General features: G+C 34.9%; 2 protein-coding genes across 5 annotated transcripts in view; one reads left to right on the top strand and one right to left on the bottom strand.

The window, feature by feature from the left end:
• LOC117224866 (spondin-1) overlaps positions 1-15,158 on the top strand; it is a 64,656-nt gene extending 49,498 nt beyond the window's left edge. The window contains exons 8-17 of one of the 4 annotated variants that reach the window (XM_033478060.2): positions 1,740-1,968; positions 5,407-5,581; positions 6,458-6,845; positions 9,384-9,600; positions 12,081-12,251; positions 12,434-12,556; positions 13,162-13,313; positions 13,451-13,529; positions 13,603-13,665; positions 13,828-15,158. In XM_033478060.2, coding sequence (XP_033333951.2) covers positions 1,740-1,968; positions 5,407-5,581; positions 6,458-6,845; positions 9,384-9,600; positions 12,081-12,251; positions 12,434-12,556; positions 13,162-13,313; positions 13,451-13,529; positions 13,603-13,665; positions 13,828-14,003 — 1,773 coding nt within the window. In that variant the 3' untranslated portion in view covers positions 14,004-15,158. The remainder of the gene's footprint in view (positions 1-1,739; positions 1,969-5,406; positions 5,582-6,457; positions 6,846-9,383; positions 9,601-12,080; positions 12,252-12,433; positions 12,557-13,161; positions 13,314-13,450; positions 13,530-13,602; positions 13,666-13,827) is intronic. The other 3 variants (XM_033478063.2, XM_033478061.2, XM_033478062.2) reach the window with 3 other exon arrangements.
• Positions 15,159-15,911: 753 nt separating this feature from the next.
• On the bottom strand, positions 15,912-17,703 carry LOC117224867 (uncharacterized). The gene is made up of 2 exons (XM_033478064.2): positions 17,040-17,703; positions 15,912-16,157 (listed from the first exon to the last, which is right to left on the bottom strand). Exons 1-2 carry the CDS (start codon positions 17,583-17,585, stop codon positions 16,014-16,016), a joined length of 690 nt encoding a protein of 229 aa, XP_033333955.2. The 5' UTR covers positions 17,586-17,703; the 3' UTR covers positions 15,912-16,013.
• Positions 17,704-18,180: the final 477 nt, after the last annotated feature.

Genomic DNA, 18,180 nt, shown 5'->3' on the forward strand with positions numbered 1-18,180 from the left:
TATGAGATGCATAATTAAGAGATGCATTAATAATTAAAGAGATGGATTAACGATCTGAAGGATGAATATATGTATAATATATTGAATGTACGCGTAGTACGGGTACGCCAGCCGAAACATTTCAGGAGAACAAAATGAACGTCAGCTGTCGGCCGCAGGGAATCGCATAATAAATTTGACGGTTGGCTCCCCGTCCCTAACAATTGACAATAGGGCCGCGGGGTCTCGCGAAAATCGCTGACGTCGCCATAGTAAACGCGTCTCCCCCCGACACTTTTCCGGCCGATCGGGAATTTTCCCTCGCCGCGTCGCGTCGCGTCCTCGCGTCGCGACGTCTCCGACTTCCGGTCTCTGTAAAGCGCGCCATTGCTCTGCCGGCGGCCTCGCGATTAATACCTACGGATAGATCCGTGAAAACCGCCTCGAGCGATCCATCATTTGTTGCCGGAAACACCGGAAGCTTAGCCAAAAACAATAACAAATTCGTATGGTTGTTTCGGCCGTTTTATTTCTCGCGGGCTTGCGCTTCGAACGAATCGAAGCTCGATGAAAAGGAAAACCGTTTGAAAAACTAATCAGAATTCTTCGGAACATGCGATACAATTGTTATTTTAGTCCAGGAATCGCAACGGGATTTTACTGATGCTCGTGACAAGCGCGATCGGGCGAACGTCATTTCTCGTATCTCTCGCCATTGTTCCCGACATTTGGCTGCCATTTTTATCTGTTTCATCTGTGAACGCTTCGCTAATGCGATTTTCTTTGACCGAATCACATGCAGAAGGGAGCTTAAAAAACCGTTCTCCCGGTTCGTTAAAAATGCGATAACAAGCGTAACAACGCAAACATCGAACGTTTTTACTCGTGCGACCGCGTGACACGCGCGATCGTATTTTCAAATGATTAATAATTAGCCTAACATCGTTCGGCTGTCGATGGATAACTGTAGAAAAATTCGTAAAGATGTTGTTATCAATTTTGCATATCGTTATTTCGGACAAACAGGCTTTTTTAACCGAATGAGAGAAACTGAAAGGATTTTTGTAGTAATGGATTCGATACCAATTCGATTCGATACTCTTGTTCGAACAGAAAGACTTTTTACCTGATAAAATCATTGCTGAAAGCTGATAGATTTTCTATGCACTAAAGAACTCGGGAACCGAGTATCATCATATTTTTATGCGGACAGGAAGACTTTTTATCTGACAAACTGAATGCTAAACATTGGAAAGATTCTTGCACCGAAAACGAAATATTTTTATTCGAGCAATCGGATAAATCTGCCCCCCCCTCTCTCTCTCTCATCTTTGTCTCTCTCTATCTTTCTCTCTGTCTCTCTTTATCTTCCTCTCACTCTCTCTCTATATATTTCTTTCTCTCTCTCTCTATCTTTCTCTCTCTCTCTCTCTCTCTCTATCTATCTTTCTCTCACTCTCTCTCTATATTTCTTTCTCTCTCTCTCTTTCTCTCTCTCGATCTCTCTCACTCTCTCTCTATATTTCTTTCTCTCTCTCTCTCTCTCTCTCTCTCTCTCTGTCTATCTATCTTTCTCTCTCTCTCTCTATCTTTCTCTCTCTATCTTGCTCTCTCTCTCTTTCTCTCTCTATCTTGCTCTCTCTCTCTCTCTCTATCTATCTATCTTTCTCTCTCTATTTTGCTCTCTCTCTCTCTCTCTCTCTCTCTCTCTCTCTCTTTGCCCTAAATACATCGTTAAATATCGCCACTTCGTGCTGCAGTCTCCCGAGTCGCCATCGGATCCTCAGGGAACAATTCAACGCATAAATTCGACGTACCCGAACGACTCGAGATCGCCGTTCTACGATCCATTCGGCCTGGACATGAAACCGCTCGCCAGACTTTATTTGAACCGGCAGAGACTCTACGAGAAGACCTGCGACGTCACGCCCGACGAATCTGCTGATACAGGTGTTACTACCCCCCAACCTGGCCGTAATCGCACAAATAGCAAGTATTGTTTCGTTTTGTACTGTTTTATGTTCGCATCTGTCGGCACGGGAACGAGAAGCGGGAAGAGAGAGCATTTCGCATTGTTTAATAACTCTCTTCGGCTGAAATTGTATCAGACCGGTCGAAAGTTTTGACCGGTAAATGGCTAAAGCAGAAAGGAAAGTCTCGGTAATCTGGATCTCACATCTGCTAATTATCCTGTCGATCGAAGTAGAACGGTGAAACACGGCGGAAACTATCTTTTGTTGGCGAAAAGAGCTGACGAAAACCATTCTCGTTGTTCAATATTTAAGATTGACACTTCAATCGTTTTCTTTGACACTAGATTTACGGAGCATAAAAGACAGCTGTTTTATATTTATTTTTTCATTTCTTTGTTTATTTATTTTATTTGTTCTGATTTCGAACAAGCGCCATTGCAACATTTGCCGTAACATATAAATTGAATAAATAACCCATGAATGTAATAAAATGTAATTAATTAATAATAAAAATTATTCAATCGTAATTTACGATATGAATAATCGTAAATTAAAAAATTAACGACCCGTCGTTTTAACGGGCTCCGTAAATCTAGTGTTAATATCGTCCCTTATCGATTTGACAAAGCGTAAAGATGCAAACGTTTAGAATGCTCGCGAAAACACTACGATCCTGTAATTTTGTTAGAATTCTCTTAAGCGTCGAGCCGCGATGCTAATTTCACCAGAAATTCGATTTCGTTTTCGCGTCGAGTATCTTACAAATGAAGTTTCCTGTAAGCGCGAAAAAAAAGATGATGGCTAAGCAGACCTTCGTGGAAAATCTCTTCCCTCTTGCGGTCTCTGTGTCGCAGACCGTTTGCTTAATCCCTGCGAGAGATGTTCAAGCAGCCACGAAGGAGATTGAGGTAAACGTTAACATCGATGTAGACCCGTTTTCTTATTTGCCTGCTACTTCGTAGAAATTAGAAGGCGATGGGCCGTGAGCGATTTTTTTCTTGTGGCAAATACCTTGACGATCGACTCTAATTTTCTGTGAAATCTTTAGCACGAAAGACGCGAAGCGGCCAACAAATTATCTATGAAATTTATCTTGTCGATCGGTGCTTGCATTAACGATCACGACTCAACGTGTTTTCCTATTTTATTTCGCGCGCGCATTGTAGGGATGATTTGTATTCATTATTTACCCTTTATGCTGAAATTATTGTTTTCAGTTTGAAAATATCCCTAATGATTTTTGCGCACGGTGGCAAAATGCATTTTTTTGCACAGATCGCAATAATTACAACTGGCAACGATTTCTCGAAATTAGATTTCTCGGATGTTTTATAACTATCTAGCTGCGAAACGCACGAATTGAACCGACAATAAGAATTTATTTATGAAAAATAGACCGAGGCATAATGATCGAGGGGCTAAAAGAATACTTCGAGACTACAGAAATTATCCAACGAAAAATTTGTCGCGATCATCTCATGCCAGAAAAAAGACTATTCATAGATCATAATCACAGATGATAATTCTGAGAAGTTCGCTAATCTGATACAGATGACGCCACGATGATGTTCCCATTTAAATTTAGAGCGCAGACTTAGGACTCGGACTTAGAGCTCGTGCGGACATTGCATTTTACGGAATTTTCTGTCTCAACTTTGGGGGACTCTTGGACCGATGATAGCTAGAACTGCTATTTTCAATCACGTTCGTTCCCAATCACGATGATTTTTCATAGCGACTCATGATTTTTCATAAATAATAACTGTTAGCTGCATATCCTTATATTTTATGCGAATCAACTAATTAATGAGAACGTAAACATCATTCCATAAACAATTGCAATATCATTCTATAAACGACAAATTTTATAAATACAGAAGATGCAATAAAGAAACGTATACAATCATAAATTTGAATAATGCTACATATATTGTATACGATATTTTTTAATTATCATTGTTTAATAATCGTTGTTTCAGAATTCCTTCTTTCTACTGATTTAAATAGCATGTGTGGATACAATACATTCGTACATTACATAAAAAAAATTGTTTGCACTTTGATACATTATTTAAACGAATATCTATTTATTGTTGTGAAATCCAGACGAAGAATTAATTTCACTTCTTAAAAGGAATGAAATTGTTCAGAAATGGGACTGGATATTCAAGTGTTCTATAAACAAATATTTCATCGATCAAGATTCAAGATCAAATGAAGCATATGACATAAACGTAATTACATGTAGTAAATTGAGTCAAAATAAAAAGTCACGATCACGATCGCAAGCGAAATTGAATCACGACCGCGATCGTGTTTCTGTGATCACAGTGATAAATCACGGTTAATGACTGATCGCGCCATCTGTGTTCTAAAATCGCCTTACCATTTCCGTGTCGCGCTCAACGTTACCGATAGCTCACAAATTCAGACACGTTAGCAAGAAACAAATATATATTTCATTTCTACTATGAACGTTGTGTGTGAATGTTATTTGAAGGAAATAAGTATACATATACAGCGCGAACATTTAAATGATGGAAATAGTATTAATAGAAATAGCACTACAGAAATACGATATAAAATGTAATTATTTTTATGGACAGTTGAGCTATTATTTCTGCTAATTATATAATTGCTGATAGTACATATGTGGCAATAGTTTTATACAATATTTTTCCTTGTAGATGGGTATTTACAATATTAATAAATTTATAAGCTTTACAGTTATATTATATATATTATTATTATTATTATATATAGTATATATTACTATACTTATAGTATATAATATATATTATAATAATATATTATTATTATAATATATATATAACTATATAATTTATATAACAGTTCAGAACATTTTAAATTTAATGTTTTTTTTTATGTATCTTTCATTTTGTAATATTTCAATAGTGACAGAGATATTGTTAAACTGTACACTTTTCGATATTATTTATTATATAGAAAACACACACAGTATGATCGTTTAAAAAAAAAAAAAAACTTTCAATTGAAATATCTCGGGAACATCATAATTTTTGGGAATATGTTAAATACAAAAGTTATTCGATTTCAAAGAGGAAATACAACTAACTTTGTTTCTTTAAATATGAAACCTATATTTTTATTTGCAAGCTATTTGTTTGAAACATTTCTTAATCTTAATGGAAACCTATGCTTTTATCTTCAAGATATTTGTTCGAAATATTTCTTAATCCAGACTTTAATCTTACAAGGATATTTAATGAAATGAAAAATTTGTTACTTACGAATATTCTTTATTTCTTTTTTTTTCTTAACTCAATGCAGATAAATCAATAGTAGAAGAATTCACGAAACGATTTTGCTAATATTTACTGGATTCATTCTGAGTTATTGCATCTAATGTAACCTTTCGTGTACACCATGTAGATCTGACGAAGCGTTGACAAATAATTTCTGACCTATGCAGAAGCCTGTAGAGTGACAGGATGGGGTCCTTGGGGCGCATGTTCTGTGACCTGCGGTCGAGGCAGTCAGCTTAGGCAGAGGAATTTCAAGGATGAAGCCGCTGCCGCACAAAACAAGTGTAATGACAGAGTCAAGTTGACTGACAGATCAAACTGTTATGGGAAGAGCCCCCATTGGTAATGTCCACAGTGTTTCCACTTATTCTTATTACTTTACCATAATCGTAGCTAGCACAAAAATATCACGTTATGTAATACATACGTTCAAACTGATCCACTCACGTTTCCCTCGAATATATATTCTCGAAGTTCGTTGGCCAAACTTGATTCACAAAACACGCTATAACTTTTCCAATCTTTAAGGAGAGATTCCGGTCTAGGAGGTTGAAAAGGTCATTTTTTTAAATTTTTTACAACAAAAGCAAATAAGATGATGATCTAGAGTTTTCAACATTTTATTATGTGTCTTTTAAGCAAAATATTATATTATTCTTAATTGTAATGGACCTATGAAAGTATAAAAGAATTCATTTTTCTTTTTTAATCATTTTCTAGCATTTTAAAGTCAAACATCACTGTTTTTATCAATTTTCCACAATTCCGCGTTCCTTGAAAATTAGTAAATTTGAAGAAACTCCGAGATGTTGTAAGGTCACTATCTGCGGAAAATTATATTCTTTGATTAAAAAGGAAGTTCATTAAAATTGATCAATTGGTTTTCGAGATATTCGTCTCGTCAGTTCGAAAAAATGGTGTTTCGTGACCAAAAGAAATACGTTTAGAGTTTTACGTAATGAAAAGCACCCGTGCGGCGTCTCTAACACTTAAAGGCCCATAACTTCGGTGATCTACTATTTCGAAATGTCCATGTAACTGCATATTGTTGAAACATCGTAGCGATTAAATGACGAAAGAAAGAGAAACGATTTCGTTAAAAAGTTCTAGACCGAAACCTGCCCTTAAGTGTTGCAGCAGTGAAATTTAGTGGGTTAGAAGAAAGAAAAAAAGAACGTAGAACCTAATTTTATCTACCAACTTATTCGATCTGAGCAGCAAGGCGGGTCGATTCGCGCCACTGTTGGACACCGAGAAGTGCGCCCTGAGCGAATGGGGCGAATGGAGTTTTTGCACGGCGACCTGCGGCACTGGTGCCAAGACGCGAGGGAGAAACTTCCGGGAGAAAAAGCACCGGAAAGAGTGCATATTCATACCGGACGGGCCGGAACTCCAACAAACGATCAAATGCGAGAACGCGCCGTGCTCGGACGCGGACGGCGACGAGGTAAGAAAACCGTCTAACAGCCAGAAGGAGGACGGTAACGACGATCAGGACAATGATACCGGTGATCAGGAGAATGATAACGGTGATCAGGAGAATGATAGCGGGGATCAGGAGAGTAGTGACGGAGTGGATTACGAGAAGGAGGAACCAGCGGCGGAGGTAACCGAGAAATGGCTGCAGTTACAAAACATCCCTCCGAAAGTTTGTCAGAACTTGCTACTAATTGTCGCGTAACAATGGCTTGGGGTGCGTATGCGATAAAAGCCATAAAACGTGCTCTCGATCGTCGCGAATCTTGCAGAATGCGTCGCATCACGTTAACAATAATAGCTTGTGGTATCGCGGGATCGAATGCGAACGCCGCATAGCGCGTTGTTCGAGAAACGAGATATTGGAACAGAAATGTTTCTAATCTTTCGAATTCCTCAAGTTTTTAAGCATTGTTGATGTTTACAAAACAATCAATTGCACGATGCTTCATATTAAGTATTACAAAGTGTCCTCTTGAAATGTAGTAAAGTTGTTGGACTTCGTTCAACTTCTTTAATCGAGCCGTGCTAATCTTTTAACAGATCTTTTCGAAGCAGCGTTCCTTGTATATTTTTACACCAATATTTTCGCCAACAATTGCCATCACTGCAGAAAATCTGTAATGCAAATGTATTAGTCTCCGATCTTACGAAAGCAATATCTCTATTTCTTCTTTTGATTCTGAATTTTTTAGTTGTTACTTGGCGTTTCTCAAATTGCTCAGTTATCACAAAATTATGGTTAACTGAACAATTTGAAGCGCCAAGTTACAACTAAAAAATTCAGAATCAAAAGAAGAAAGAATTTAGCTATCACAAGATTATGGTTAGCTAAATTTTCTCTAAGCTTTCGCAGCATGCGTCTGGACTAATTTTCGACGAAAATAGCAGAAAAAGATTTGAAGGAATAATTTAAAGAAGAATTTATCGAAATTGGTAGTGTACAAGATAAGTTCATTGGTACAATGGCCGAGATAACGATAAATTCATCTAATTTTTATTAGTAGGCGATTCGTTACAATGCGTTTCATGTAACACATTATTATTCAAATAATATAATTTTCATTAACATGGTTATTACATCGATATAAGAAAAGTTTGGCAATCTTTTGCGAAATAAATACAGGTTTATTTAATATTTTTGTATTTGTGTTTACAAAATTACCGTAAACGTAATTGGAAATTAATTAATTACGACGGAAAATTAATATTTAGCTCTATTGTTTTTTATGACATCAAGTATCCTATGCAGCACACAGTACAGCGAATTGTCGAAGTTGTGTCAAAATCAAAGAACTTTTAATAGAGACGAAATAAAGCGACGAATTCTTTTGTGCTATCAAATAAACGGCCTACTGTGCGTCGTTGTTGGTCAAATGAAAGATTCGCATTCGTTGATAACGAGGAAGATCTAATAAGTGGATAACAATTAATGCGACATGTGCAGTTCGATGTTTCATTGTTACATTATGCATTGCAGATTTATTATTTAAAGATTAGAATGCTCGGAACATGATCGAACAGCTAATTTCTCATTGTTCACGAGAATCGCTAACGAACGGCGTCGTACATACTTCTTTCAATAACTCGAACGGCATTCAAAAATCATCACTAACAAAACTGAAATTTGTATGGGGAGCAAACTCTGGCTATGTAATACCTGCACCATTTCTCGCAAATGCATCCATGGCACTGGCATCCTCACGTGAGTAGATTTACGCGCGAGAGATCGAGACGATGAATCCGTCTCTAAATAGAGGCGATAAACTAGTTTCCTTCTTAGATATTGTGACTTTAAAAGGTTATTTAAATTCTTAAATCTCACGAACTGATGTTGTTTTAAATATGAAATAGTAATTGTTAAAATTAAAGAAAGAGTCACCATTATTTGTTTTGATGAGATCACATCTTCCGTTACAATTCATGTTAATTTTCACTGTATGATTATTTTTTAGTAGTAATTTAACGTTCATTCTTTCCTCCACATTTATTTATATCACGGGGATTGCAAGTTTTCAGAGTGTACAATTATATTATTCTGATCGTGTTCTGCTCGTAAATGATAATTTCGTTCACTTCATGCACTGCATCTCGTTTAACAACTTCCATACCTTGTTGTTATTGTACTGTTTCTGATTGAGTGTTTCATTCGTTCAGTCCATTTAATGTTCATTTCATACGGTGCCATTGTAACGTACATATTTTTATTTCTCATCGAAGCTTCAATCTGAATTCGTTCATAACGTATTACGCTAATCGTGAGACGTTCGAGTCTTTCTTCGGGACTGTCTTCATCGGCTTCTTTCATGCTGGCTTCAAAGAGATTAGGAATCTCAATAATCCCAACGTCGAATGAACAATCTACCTGATTGATCAACTCTTTGCACTGATTTCTTCGTATTCTTCGAATATCGAAGTTAAAAAAAGAACGATACAACGAAATACTGCGTAACAAAATCGTGTATTATCGCTTCAAAAATATTAGGAGCAAACTACCAAATAAACAGAGCATGAATGATTAAATTGTACCAACCATCGTGATAACTGTTGTTAAATGATTAAAGTAATTATCAAACAAAATTTAGTCTAATTGTCAACAAGTGCGAAGGGTTGAAAGCTGAAGAAGCGCCGAAAGTTGGCTAACAAGCATCGTTGATTTCCTCATTAGAAGTGTCCCGACGATCGGTACACGCAGTGGTCCCTATGGTCCCCCTGTAGTTCCAGTTGTGGGCCCGGCGTGAAATTGCGATCCAGGCTCGTCAACAGAAATTGGAGCAACTTAGGGGACAACGACGAAGACCTCAGCCTCGAGGAGTGTAAACAGCAGCAGGCTGCCTGCGTGGCCAACATTCCATCGTGCGATTTCACGAAAGAAGAAGCCGAACGTAAGTTATGCCCGACGATGTTATTGTTTTCGTTACTTGACGATGTTAAATATTGCATATTCCCAAAATTAACAAGCTAATTGTATATACATACATATAATTATATACAATTAACCACTTGCGCTGGCAAAAAATTCACCGACGCGTGTACCAGAACGGTCCAGTGTAACTTGTTGGGAGGCGTCACAGAAATCGGAAAAAGATTTATATTTTCTAAACTAATTTATTTTCCATTTTAGAATATGGGTTAAATATTGACAATTGTGCGCTATGCTGTGCAATGATAATTTGTGCTCTGGCAAACAATCCCACCCGACGTGCCATGCACGTCGATTGTTTCTGTGACAATCGCATGACGACGTACATACCACGTTGTTGGCGATTCTGTGACAAAAGCATTACGACGTGCGTGGCACGTCTTTCCAGCGCAAGTGGTTAATAAGTTAACACGTTCCCTGCCAGACCGTTTTTTGAAGACTTTCCGTTCAAGCCGCGTGGGGCGTATGCGCCCCACGCTTTACATTTGTATTATTTTGTTTCTGGCGTATGCTTTACAATAATTAAAATAGTGCAAAAATCATAATTATCAAGGAAAGGTTGTATAGTTTAACATGCATAACACAGCAAACCAATAAATTTATTTTTCTAGGAATTACTTTAACAAATACCTGGCTGATCATTATTATGCCAAGCGAGTTGCATCCTCACATATAATTTTTTTTATCATGCCTATATTAGTTTAAAATATAACATTTTAGTTAAATTCAAGTTTGTATGCGATTACAAAGGGATGTTACGATGAACTTTGTTAAAACATGGCAAACATAAGTGTGGTTTATCCACACAACTATCGCAGAATGTTACAACTTTTACAGTACTATAGAACTATAAATCAATCCCAGCTTCAGTGAAGCAGTAAGTATTGTGTCAACGACACGCGAATAAATGACTGATCGGAATAAGAGAAATGCAGTTAAAACAAGTTACATTAAAGAAAAATTGTCCATCACGCCGCGTGGGGCGTATACGCCCCACGATTAAATGAGGGCATCAGCAATAGTATTAAGATGTCCATAATTGACTGCATAATGAATTTTTAAAAAATTCTTCATTTTACAATGATAATACCAAATGGCTTGAACGGAAAGTTCAGCGTGGGGCGTATACGCCCCACGCGGCAGGGAACGTGTTAAACCTTGAAGCATTGCAAACTTAATCAATGAATAAGAGGAGATTGCATGAATTTTTGAAATGATTACATTAACGTGTATTTATGCATAACTCGATTAAAGTTGCGTGGGATCTCGTATGACCAACCGGTTAAGGGTTAATTTCAGTGTCGGCGAAACGCTTTACACGTCTCACAGCCGATTTCCCCAAACGCGTTTCAAAGGCTTTCAACCGCCTCGAAGGTTCTTTTGTTCTTCCGAAATTGCCCGTGTTCTCTTATACGTGTACGGCGCCTGCAATTTATAATCCAACAGCATAACCCTGGAGTGCTAACATCTGCGGCTGCTGCAATTAGATGGTGCAGCGCAGTGCAGTTAACGCGTATCACGGCCTGCGAAACGCGTTCCTTGCGATTATTGCGGACTGTTTTCTACAGTTTCCAAGCTTTCCCGAGTTACGCGCTTACCTTAATGTGCATAATTCCGCCGAATTAAAGCTGCGATCAAAAATAGCTACCTGAGAATTCATGTAATCGAACGCAATGGAAAATTGATTATCCTCCACTTTTTTTCGTCCATCTAGGTCTTAGTATAATTAAAATACGCACCACTGACTGCAATCAAAATAAACACCACAGAATAATAATTTAATAATATTATAGAATAATAATTTATTTTTTAATATTCGTTAAACGATGTTTGTATGTATGTTGGGCTATTTTTCAATTTTTACAGCCAGTTACAACAATTTAGAATCGCATAGTTTAATAATTGCACGTATTGTTACATTCGCGGGACATTCTCCTGTATTTTTAAACTTAGACCAAATTGTTTAATACTGTTTTATGCAATCTTTATTGTACAGTTCGTATAAAACAGCGTTTGAATTATAAAGTGAAATTTCGACGAATCAGATGTTCTTATTTCGACAATCTACAGTACAGAATAACAAATATTTCAGCTTGTATCGTAATTGATATCAAAAATATTGAATACCGTGTATTATATATAATATATAGTATTTATAATAATATATATAGTATATATATATATATAATAATATATATATATATATATTATTATATATATTATTATATATATATATAATATATTATTATAGTATATTTATATATAATATATATAGTATTTATAATAACTCGTGTATTTTCAAAACTAAAATTGACTTTGGTGTTTGCATTTAAACAAAAAGAATCGTCCAGTTGATATTGCAAATGATAAGAAATCTGTCGGACAGATTTAATTAAAAATTTAATTTAAATTTAATTTAATTTAAACCTGAATTGGTTCCAGACATTTGCAGCGAGCCGATGAAGAAAGGCACCTGCAGCGGCAACATTTTGCGAGCGTATTTCGACAAACAGGAGGGCCGTTGCCGATTATTCAGTTATTCCGGCTGCGACGGAAATCGAAATAATTTCCAGACCGACCAGGACTGCATAAACGTGTGCAGCGATTTCCAAAGTGAGTTCGCGCTGCTTTTTCCATTTTCCGTTGAAAAGAGAAAGCTTCGATCGGTCAGGAAAATCCTGTGAAGTACATACATGCATATAAACTCTATGAAACTCGTGGTTGACAACTCGAGATTGCGTTTTTTAAAAGAAATGTTTTGCCTTGCTCTGTACACGCTTGCTCATAAAACGAAGGAGAGCTGAGAACAAACTCGTCGACAACGGTGAAAAACATTAAGGTGTCTCTCAGCAGCGTTCTCAGCTATCATATCCCTGCGCAGGATCAACGCAGCGCGAAGACGAAACGAGCTCACCATGGTGACGCTGATTATTGTCGAAAGAATGGTTGTTTGTCCATTCAGGATCACTGAAAAGCTATTTTCAATAAAACCGTCTGGACTATCTATTTGTCTTTTCTACTATACTGCTCGAGAGTTCACGATGGTCTTGAACGGTCAAATAACCTTGATCCAACCATAATTTACATTTATTTGCCTTATATTCGTTTAGGTTGTTGTCGAATTATGCTGTCACGTTCGTTGTTCAAACAATCAAGCTTTAACTTGAAAAAAGAAAGACGATTTTTATTTCACAAATAACAAGAAATTGTTGTCATTTTAGAAGTTCGCGTAATATTTCGCCGAATCCAAAATGGCGTCCAGCGACTCTACTAAAATCGCCAAACAATTAATAACTTTAATAATTTCCTTATTCAATATTTTTGAAGTAATTTTTATATTCTTTCAATCTTTTCACACTGTGTGAAGGTTGATCTTACTCATTTTTATCGCACACGCGTAAACATACGGTCCAGTATGGGCAATATAAGCTTCGTAAAACAATGAACACAGATGTACTAATTTTGTGATTGTTGATTAGCTATATGTTCCTTAGCGAAACTTATTCTGAATCGTTTCTTACAGAAAGCTTACAATTCAAAGGCATGAAACCCGACAGCCAAGTGATCGAATCGTCAGCAAACAAGGAAGATGTCGATTGCCGAGTGACCGAATGGAGTAATTGGTCTAAATGCGTAGGATGTCGAGGATACACAACCAGCACCAGAGAAGTTATGGTGAATGTATTTTGGTTACTAAAATTATCTAAATTATATAGGAAGCGATTTTAAAAGATATCATTGAAACCTACTGTTTTCTTACATAACTTGTCCAAAAGATTAGTTTTTTGAAATATCCTCTATTTCTTCTTTAGATACCACGTAAAGGAAATGGCATGAATTGTCCGAAGAAGTTCTACCGTAAGAAGAAGTGCCACAAAATTCCACCGTGCTGTAAGTTTTAATATTGTGTCAGAACAATCGGAATGAAAAATCGAGTAACACTAAATAAATATGTAATTTGTAGCGCTGCAAGGCGACGGCGTAGGTCGACGTACTTATCGAAATTCAGCAGCGGAGGAAAATGAAGGTAAATCTTGCTGGAAGAAGTATAAAAGGAGTAACTATGAAAAATGTTATCTTTTGAATTTCGGTGTTGCTAACTAAATTGTCTTGATTTAATCCTGAAAAATTAAGTCGACGTTCAACGTCTGATTTGAATTAATTATTAAATTATGACGAGTCTCGTTAGTTTCAGTTGATTGCAAAATGACACAATGGTCCGTTTGGTCACATTGTACGGCCACCTGCGGAGAATCATCGCAATACAGAACGAGATCAGTGAGAATTAAGCCCCGTGGTCCCAGAGGCAAACTGTGTCCAGCCCTGGCAGAGTACAAAAAATGTCATAGAATGGAATGTCCATAACAACAATTATCTGTCTATTTTACACGTCCATTTTCTATTTCATTTGTACCATGTAAATCGAACGAAACTTAGATTGTATTTAAAGCATACCAACCACTGATGGATCAAATGCGACTTATCATTTATCATCGAATGAAACTTTAATTTTTATTGACGTAGAATTATTTGAAGTAGAAAGGTTTGTAGAATTTTTTGCGCCCTTCTTACGGGACACAATAATTTTCTACGTGACAATCAGTAGAGAATTTTTTAAAAATTGATACACAGTGTTTTTAATATGTACATGTACGACACTTGACAATTTGAACATCTAACATTAGTGAGATACTGATTTATCGCTAGATAATTAGACAAATAAGATGCTCCTTTTATTTATAGTATAGTCGTTAATAAAAAAAAAATACCTATAACGATAGTTTAAACCAATTAATATAACGCACAGAAAAATCATGTCACATTTCATACAATGATTCCTGATTTTAACTGACGCGACCATTGATAACTTCATTGTTTTCCTTCTCTAATCAAAATGGACTGCATTCCAATTAATTACAACAGAATAAAAAGCAAGTTACTATGTATGACAGAAATGTAATTTATCCAGATTCCTAGAAAGAATGTTTCTAAAAATATTAGATTTGATGTTCGATTATGTAGATTATAATTCTACTTTTCTTTTTATAATTTTAAGCAAGATATAAATATATATACATATATACAAAAGTAACAATATATATTTCATGTGAAGAAATACATGTTAAGTACTTAGAAATACAGTTTCTTTAATGTTTTATCGACCAAAACAAGCCACTTATAATAGTAATCTGTATTTATCTGTACGTATAAGTATTATAAAATATATATTTGTGGCATTTATATTATAAGGTATAAGAAAATATAGATCTCAATTTCAGACCAAATGTTTCAATTAGGATTTATTATAATCACACTGGTTTAAGATTTATATAAATTCAGTTCAGAAGAAACATTAGTCAACAATAATTACTACTCGATTATATACATATAGATAACATATCGATAGATAGTAAGATTAGTTTATTTATTGTTAAGTGAGAAATATTATTACAATACTCTCTTCACTCATATTTGACAATAATAATAGTTTATGAAATACAATACAAATGGAAGATTGCAGCTCTGTTCCTTTACTAATATTAACCCTTTGCGGACGAAGCCGCTCAACGGATATTGCGTCGCTGTGGACGACAGGTATTGGATATAAAACAAAAATGTTATAAGAGATATAATTATATTATTATAAGATCATAAATATGTGAAAAACTTTGCTGGTTTCTCTCTCTGGTAGTGACACAGAAAGACTGACTCGTCAAACTGAAATTCGTTCTGAACCTACGGTTAAATTAATAAATTTATATTAATATTTAACACTGTGCCGTCCGCAGATCTTAGATATGATTCTTCTATTTGACACCGGCATAATAGCTTGGAAATTTTAGATTTTAAAAAAAATTTCGAAGATAGCGGTAATATAAATTCCTAAAATTAAGATAAGTCATCCAAGAATTTTCGTACTCAATTCTTAGTTAAATAAGCACAATGCTATAGTTAATTTGCTGCCTTTTAACACCCAAGAAATATAGTTCAAATGTTACTTCAGATTTCTAAAATGGCACCAAAGTGGTACCACCGGCATACAACAGATAGTTTTTGCATGACACCAGCGTGGTGCCACCGGACGGCATAGTGTCAATAAATTAATAAAAAAAAAAACGGCGGCTATTTGCCGACACTCGTCCGCAAAGGGTTAATACGTTTATCGAACCTTTCAAAATTATTAAATACTATCTGTGCATTATCAAAAATATAAATTTTAAAAATTCATAACACAAATACCATTCATTTCTTCGTTTAATAAACAAAGTCATATTATTGGGAACTATATGTACATTACTTTATTCCTAGTTTCACAAAATCAGACAATATTATGTCATATTTACAATACACTTTGAAGCTATGTATATGTTAACATTATTCACCATTAACTACATTTTCATCAACCTTGCCGCTTTTTGTTAATAAAGGCGTGTATACAAGGACTAAAGCATTACCCTTTTTCTTTTCATCAATACAGTCTCCTTGTAGTCTTCCTCTCACAATTTTTATTATGGTTTCCTGGAAAATCAGTATGTACATATATGTAGGTAGATATGTCAAAATTAATAGCATAATTTATTATCAACAAAGATTTTAAATTATAAACACTAAAGTAAAAGAATATTCATATAAAGAATTCTATGATTTCATTGTAAATTAGAAGAAATTTCAAGGGTTACATTTAAATTTGCAAAAAAATAGGTTGTTTTAACATTTTATTAAAAATTTAAAGTTAGAGATATTGAAACAATAGGTATATTATAATATGCCTACAAGAAAAAGTGTTTAAATTTCATTTCTAAACTGTAGAAGATTAACTCTTTACACTGAGGGGACATCATATATTTAACATCACGTGGATGTTGCCTCTGAGGGGACATCAAAGTTTATTAGTAATTACGGAAAATGAATTTATATTCCACCGCAACTTCTTCAAAAATGCACGTTTCCCTAAAGTTTTCTATTGAAATGGCACAGGAAAGCAAATGATGATTACTAGATGATTACTAGATGCATGTTTTTGCAACAAAGTGGCGCCAAGTTGCTGATAAATAACATCTGGGATGGCTCAGAGTACAGAAGGTTAATAGATTATTTAATAGCTCCAAATTCTTTGAACCTCCAGAAAGAGAAAATTATGAATTATGAAATTATGAATTTCATGAATATTGTTACATTATAATGTAATGTATTTCAGTATCTTTAACAGCCCTTTTTATAAAATATTGAAACTGCTGATCGAATTCAAAACCACCCACTTTGGAAAAGTAATAAACATCTGAAAGTGTTTGGAATATTGAAGTTTATATTGATTATCATAAGCATCTGAAGTGAATCTACTCTTTTGATTCCGCTACCTCTTAAGAAATGTAGTGTCCAACAAATGAATGATTTTTTTACCTTATCAACTTTATCAGTTGGAAATGTGATTACAAGTTTTATCTTATAATTTTTCTGTAGTAACTTATTGATGTTGTCTAGTTTGATTATTAAATCATGTTCAGAAATTTTAGATTGCATTTGAAAGTATTTGGTACTTCTGAATTTGTGATTAGTGTTCTTTGTGGTATCCTTGTTAGATTTGGATCCAAAGACATCTATTTTATCACAAAGTTTGTAAACATCTCTCGCATCTGTATCAACATATGATTCTTTTACTAAGAAGAAGTTACGACTCTTAGCAATTTTCTGAGCTCGTTCCAACAGGGTAATGGTTACAGTCCCATCAGGATGAATAAGCCTAATGTTCGGTATTCGTACAGTTCTTTTCCTCTCTTTATTTGGTTCTTCTATTCCAAAATTTGGATCAGAGATTTCTTCAAAATACCTTATTTGGAATTTCATATGATTGGAACACATATTTTCGTAAATTCTACATGATGTCCTCCTCATAAATAAATTATAAATATGAAACATAAATTTATCAGTTCTTAAAGAATTTATCATTTCACTGATATTTTACACATTCAGAATTTCAAAATTCCACCATAAAATTATTTCTAATTGTATATGTCAAATGAGGTTATGTGTATTGTTGATCTGTGATGTTCATGAAAACGCGGTCCATACATACAGCTCTGTTCTCAAATATTTTCGGGTAATATGTAAACGCATAATTAAAACACAATTAAAATTCTGTTACATAAAATGCTTCAAGAAATATCTAACTATTTAAATTATAATGATATTGTAATCTTTAATCTCTTTAAACCGATAAAATTAATCAATTGAATTCGGCATCATGCTAAGTACTTATCTAACTTATATGTAGTTACACAAAACTGAATCACGAGATATTTACATATCAAATTTTTTTGCGAAATCAATTTCAATTACACGTTAAAATAATACATAGTTATAAGTTACTATTACAAAATAAATTTATACTATAGTACAATTGCATTTCTCGAAATTAAGAATACAATTAACAATGTATGTACATACATGCATGCTCATATAAGGCCTGTAATGTTGCAATAGTAAGAACAATTAAATTACTATTTAGTCTAATGATGTATCATTGATAACGATTGCAGATTGA

This window comes from Megalopta genalis, chromosome 13, assembly GCF_051020955.1.
Source record: "Megalopta genalis isolate 19385.01 chromosome 13, iyMegGena1_principal, whole genome shotgun sequence".
Classification (NCBI taxonomy): domain Eukaryota; kingdom Metazoa; phylum Arthropoda; class Insecta; order Hymenoptera; family Halictidae; genus Megalopta; species Megalopta genalis.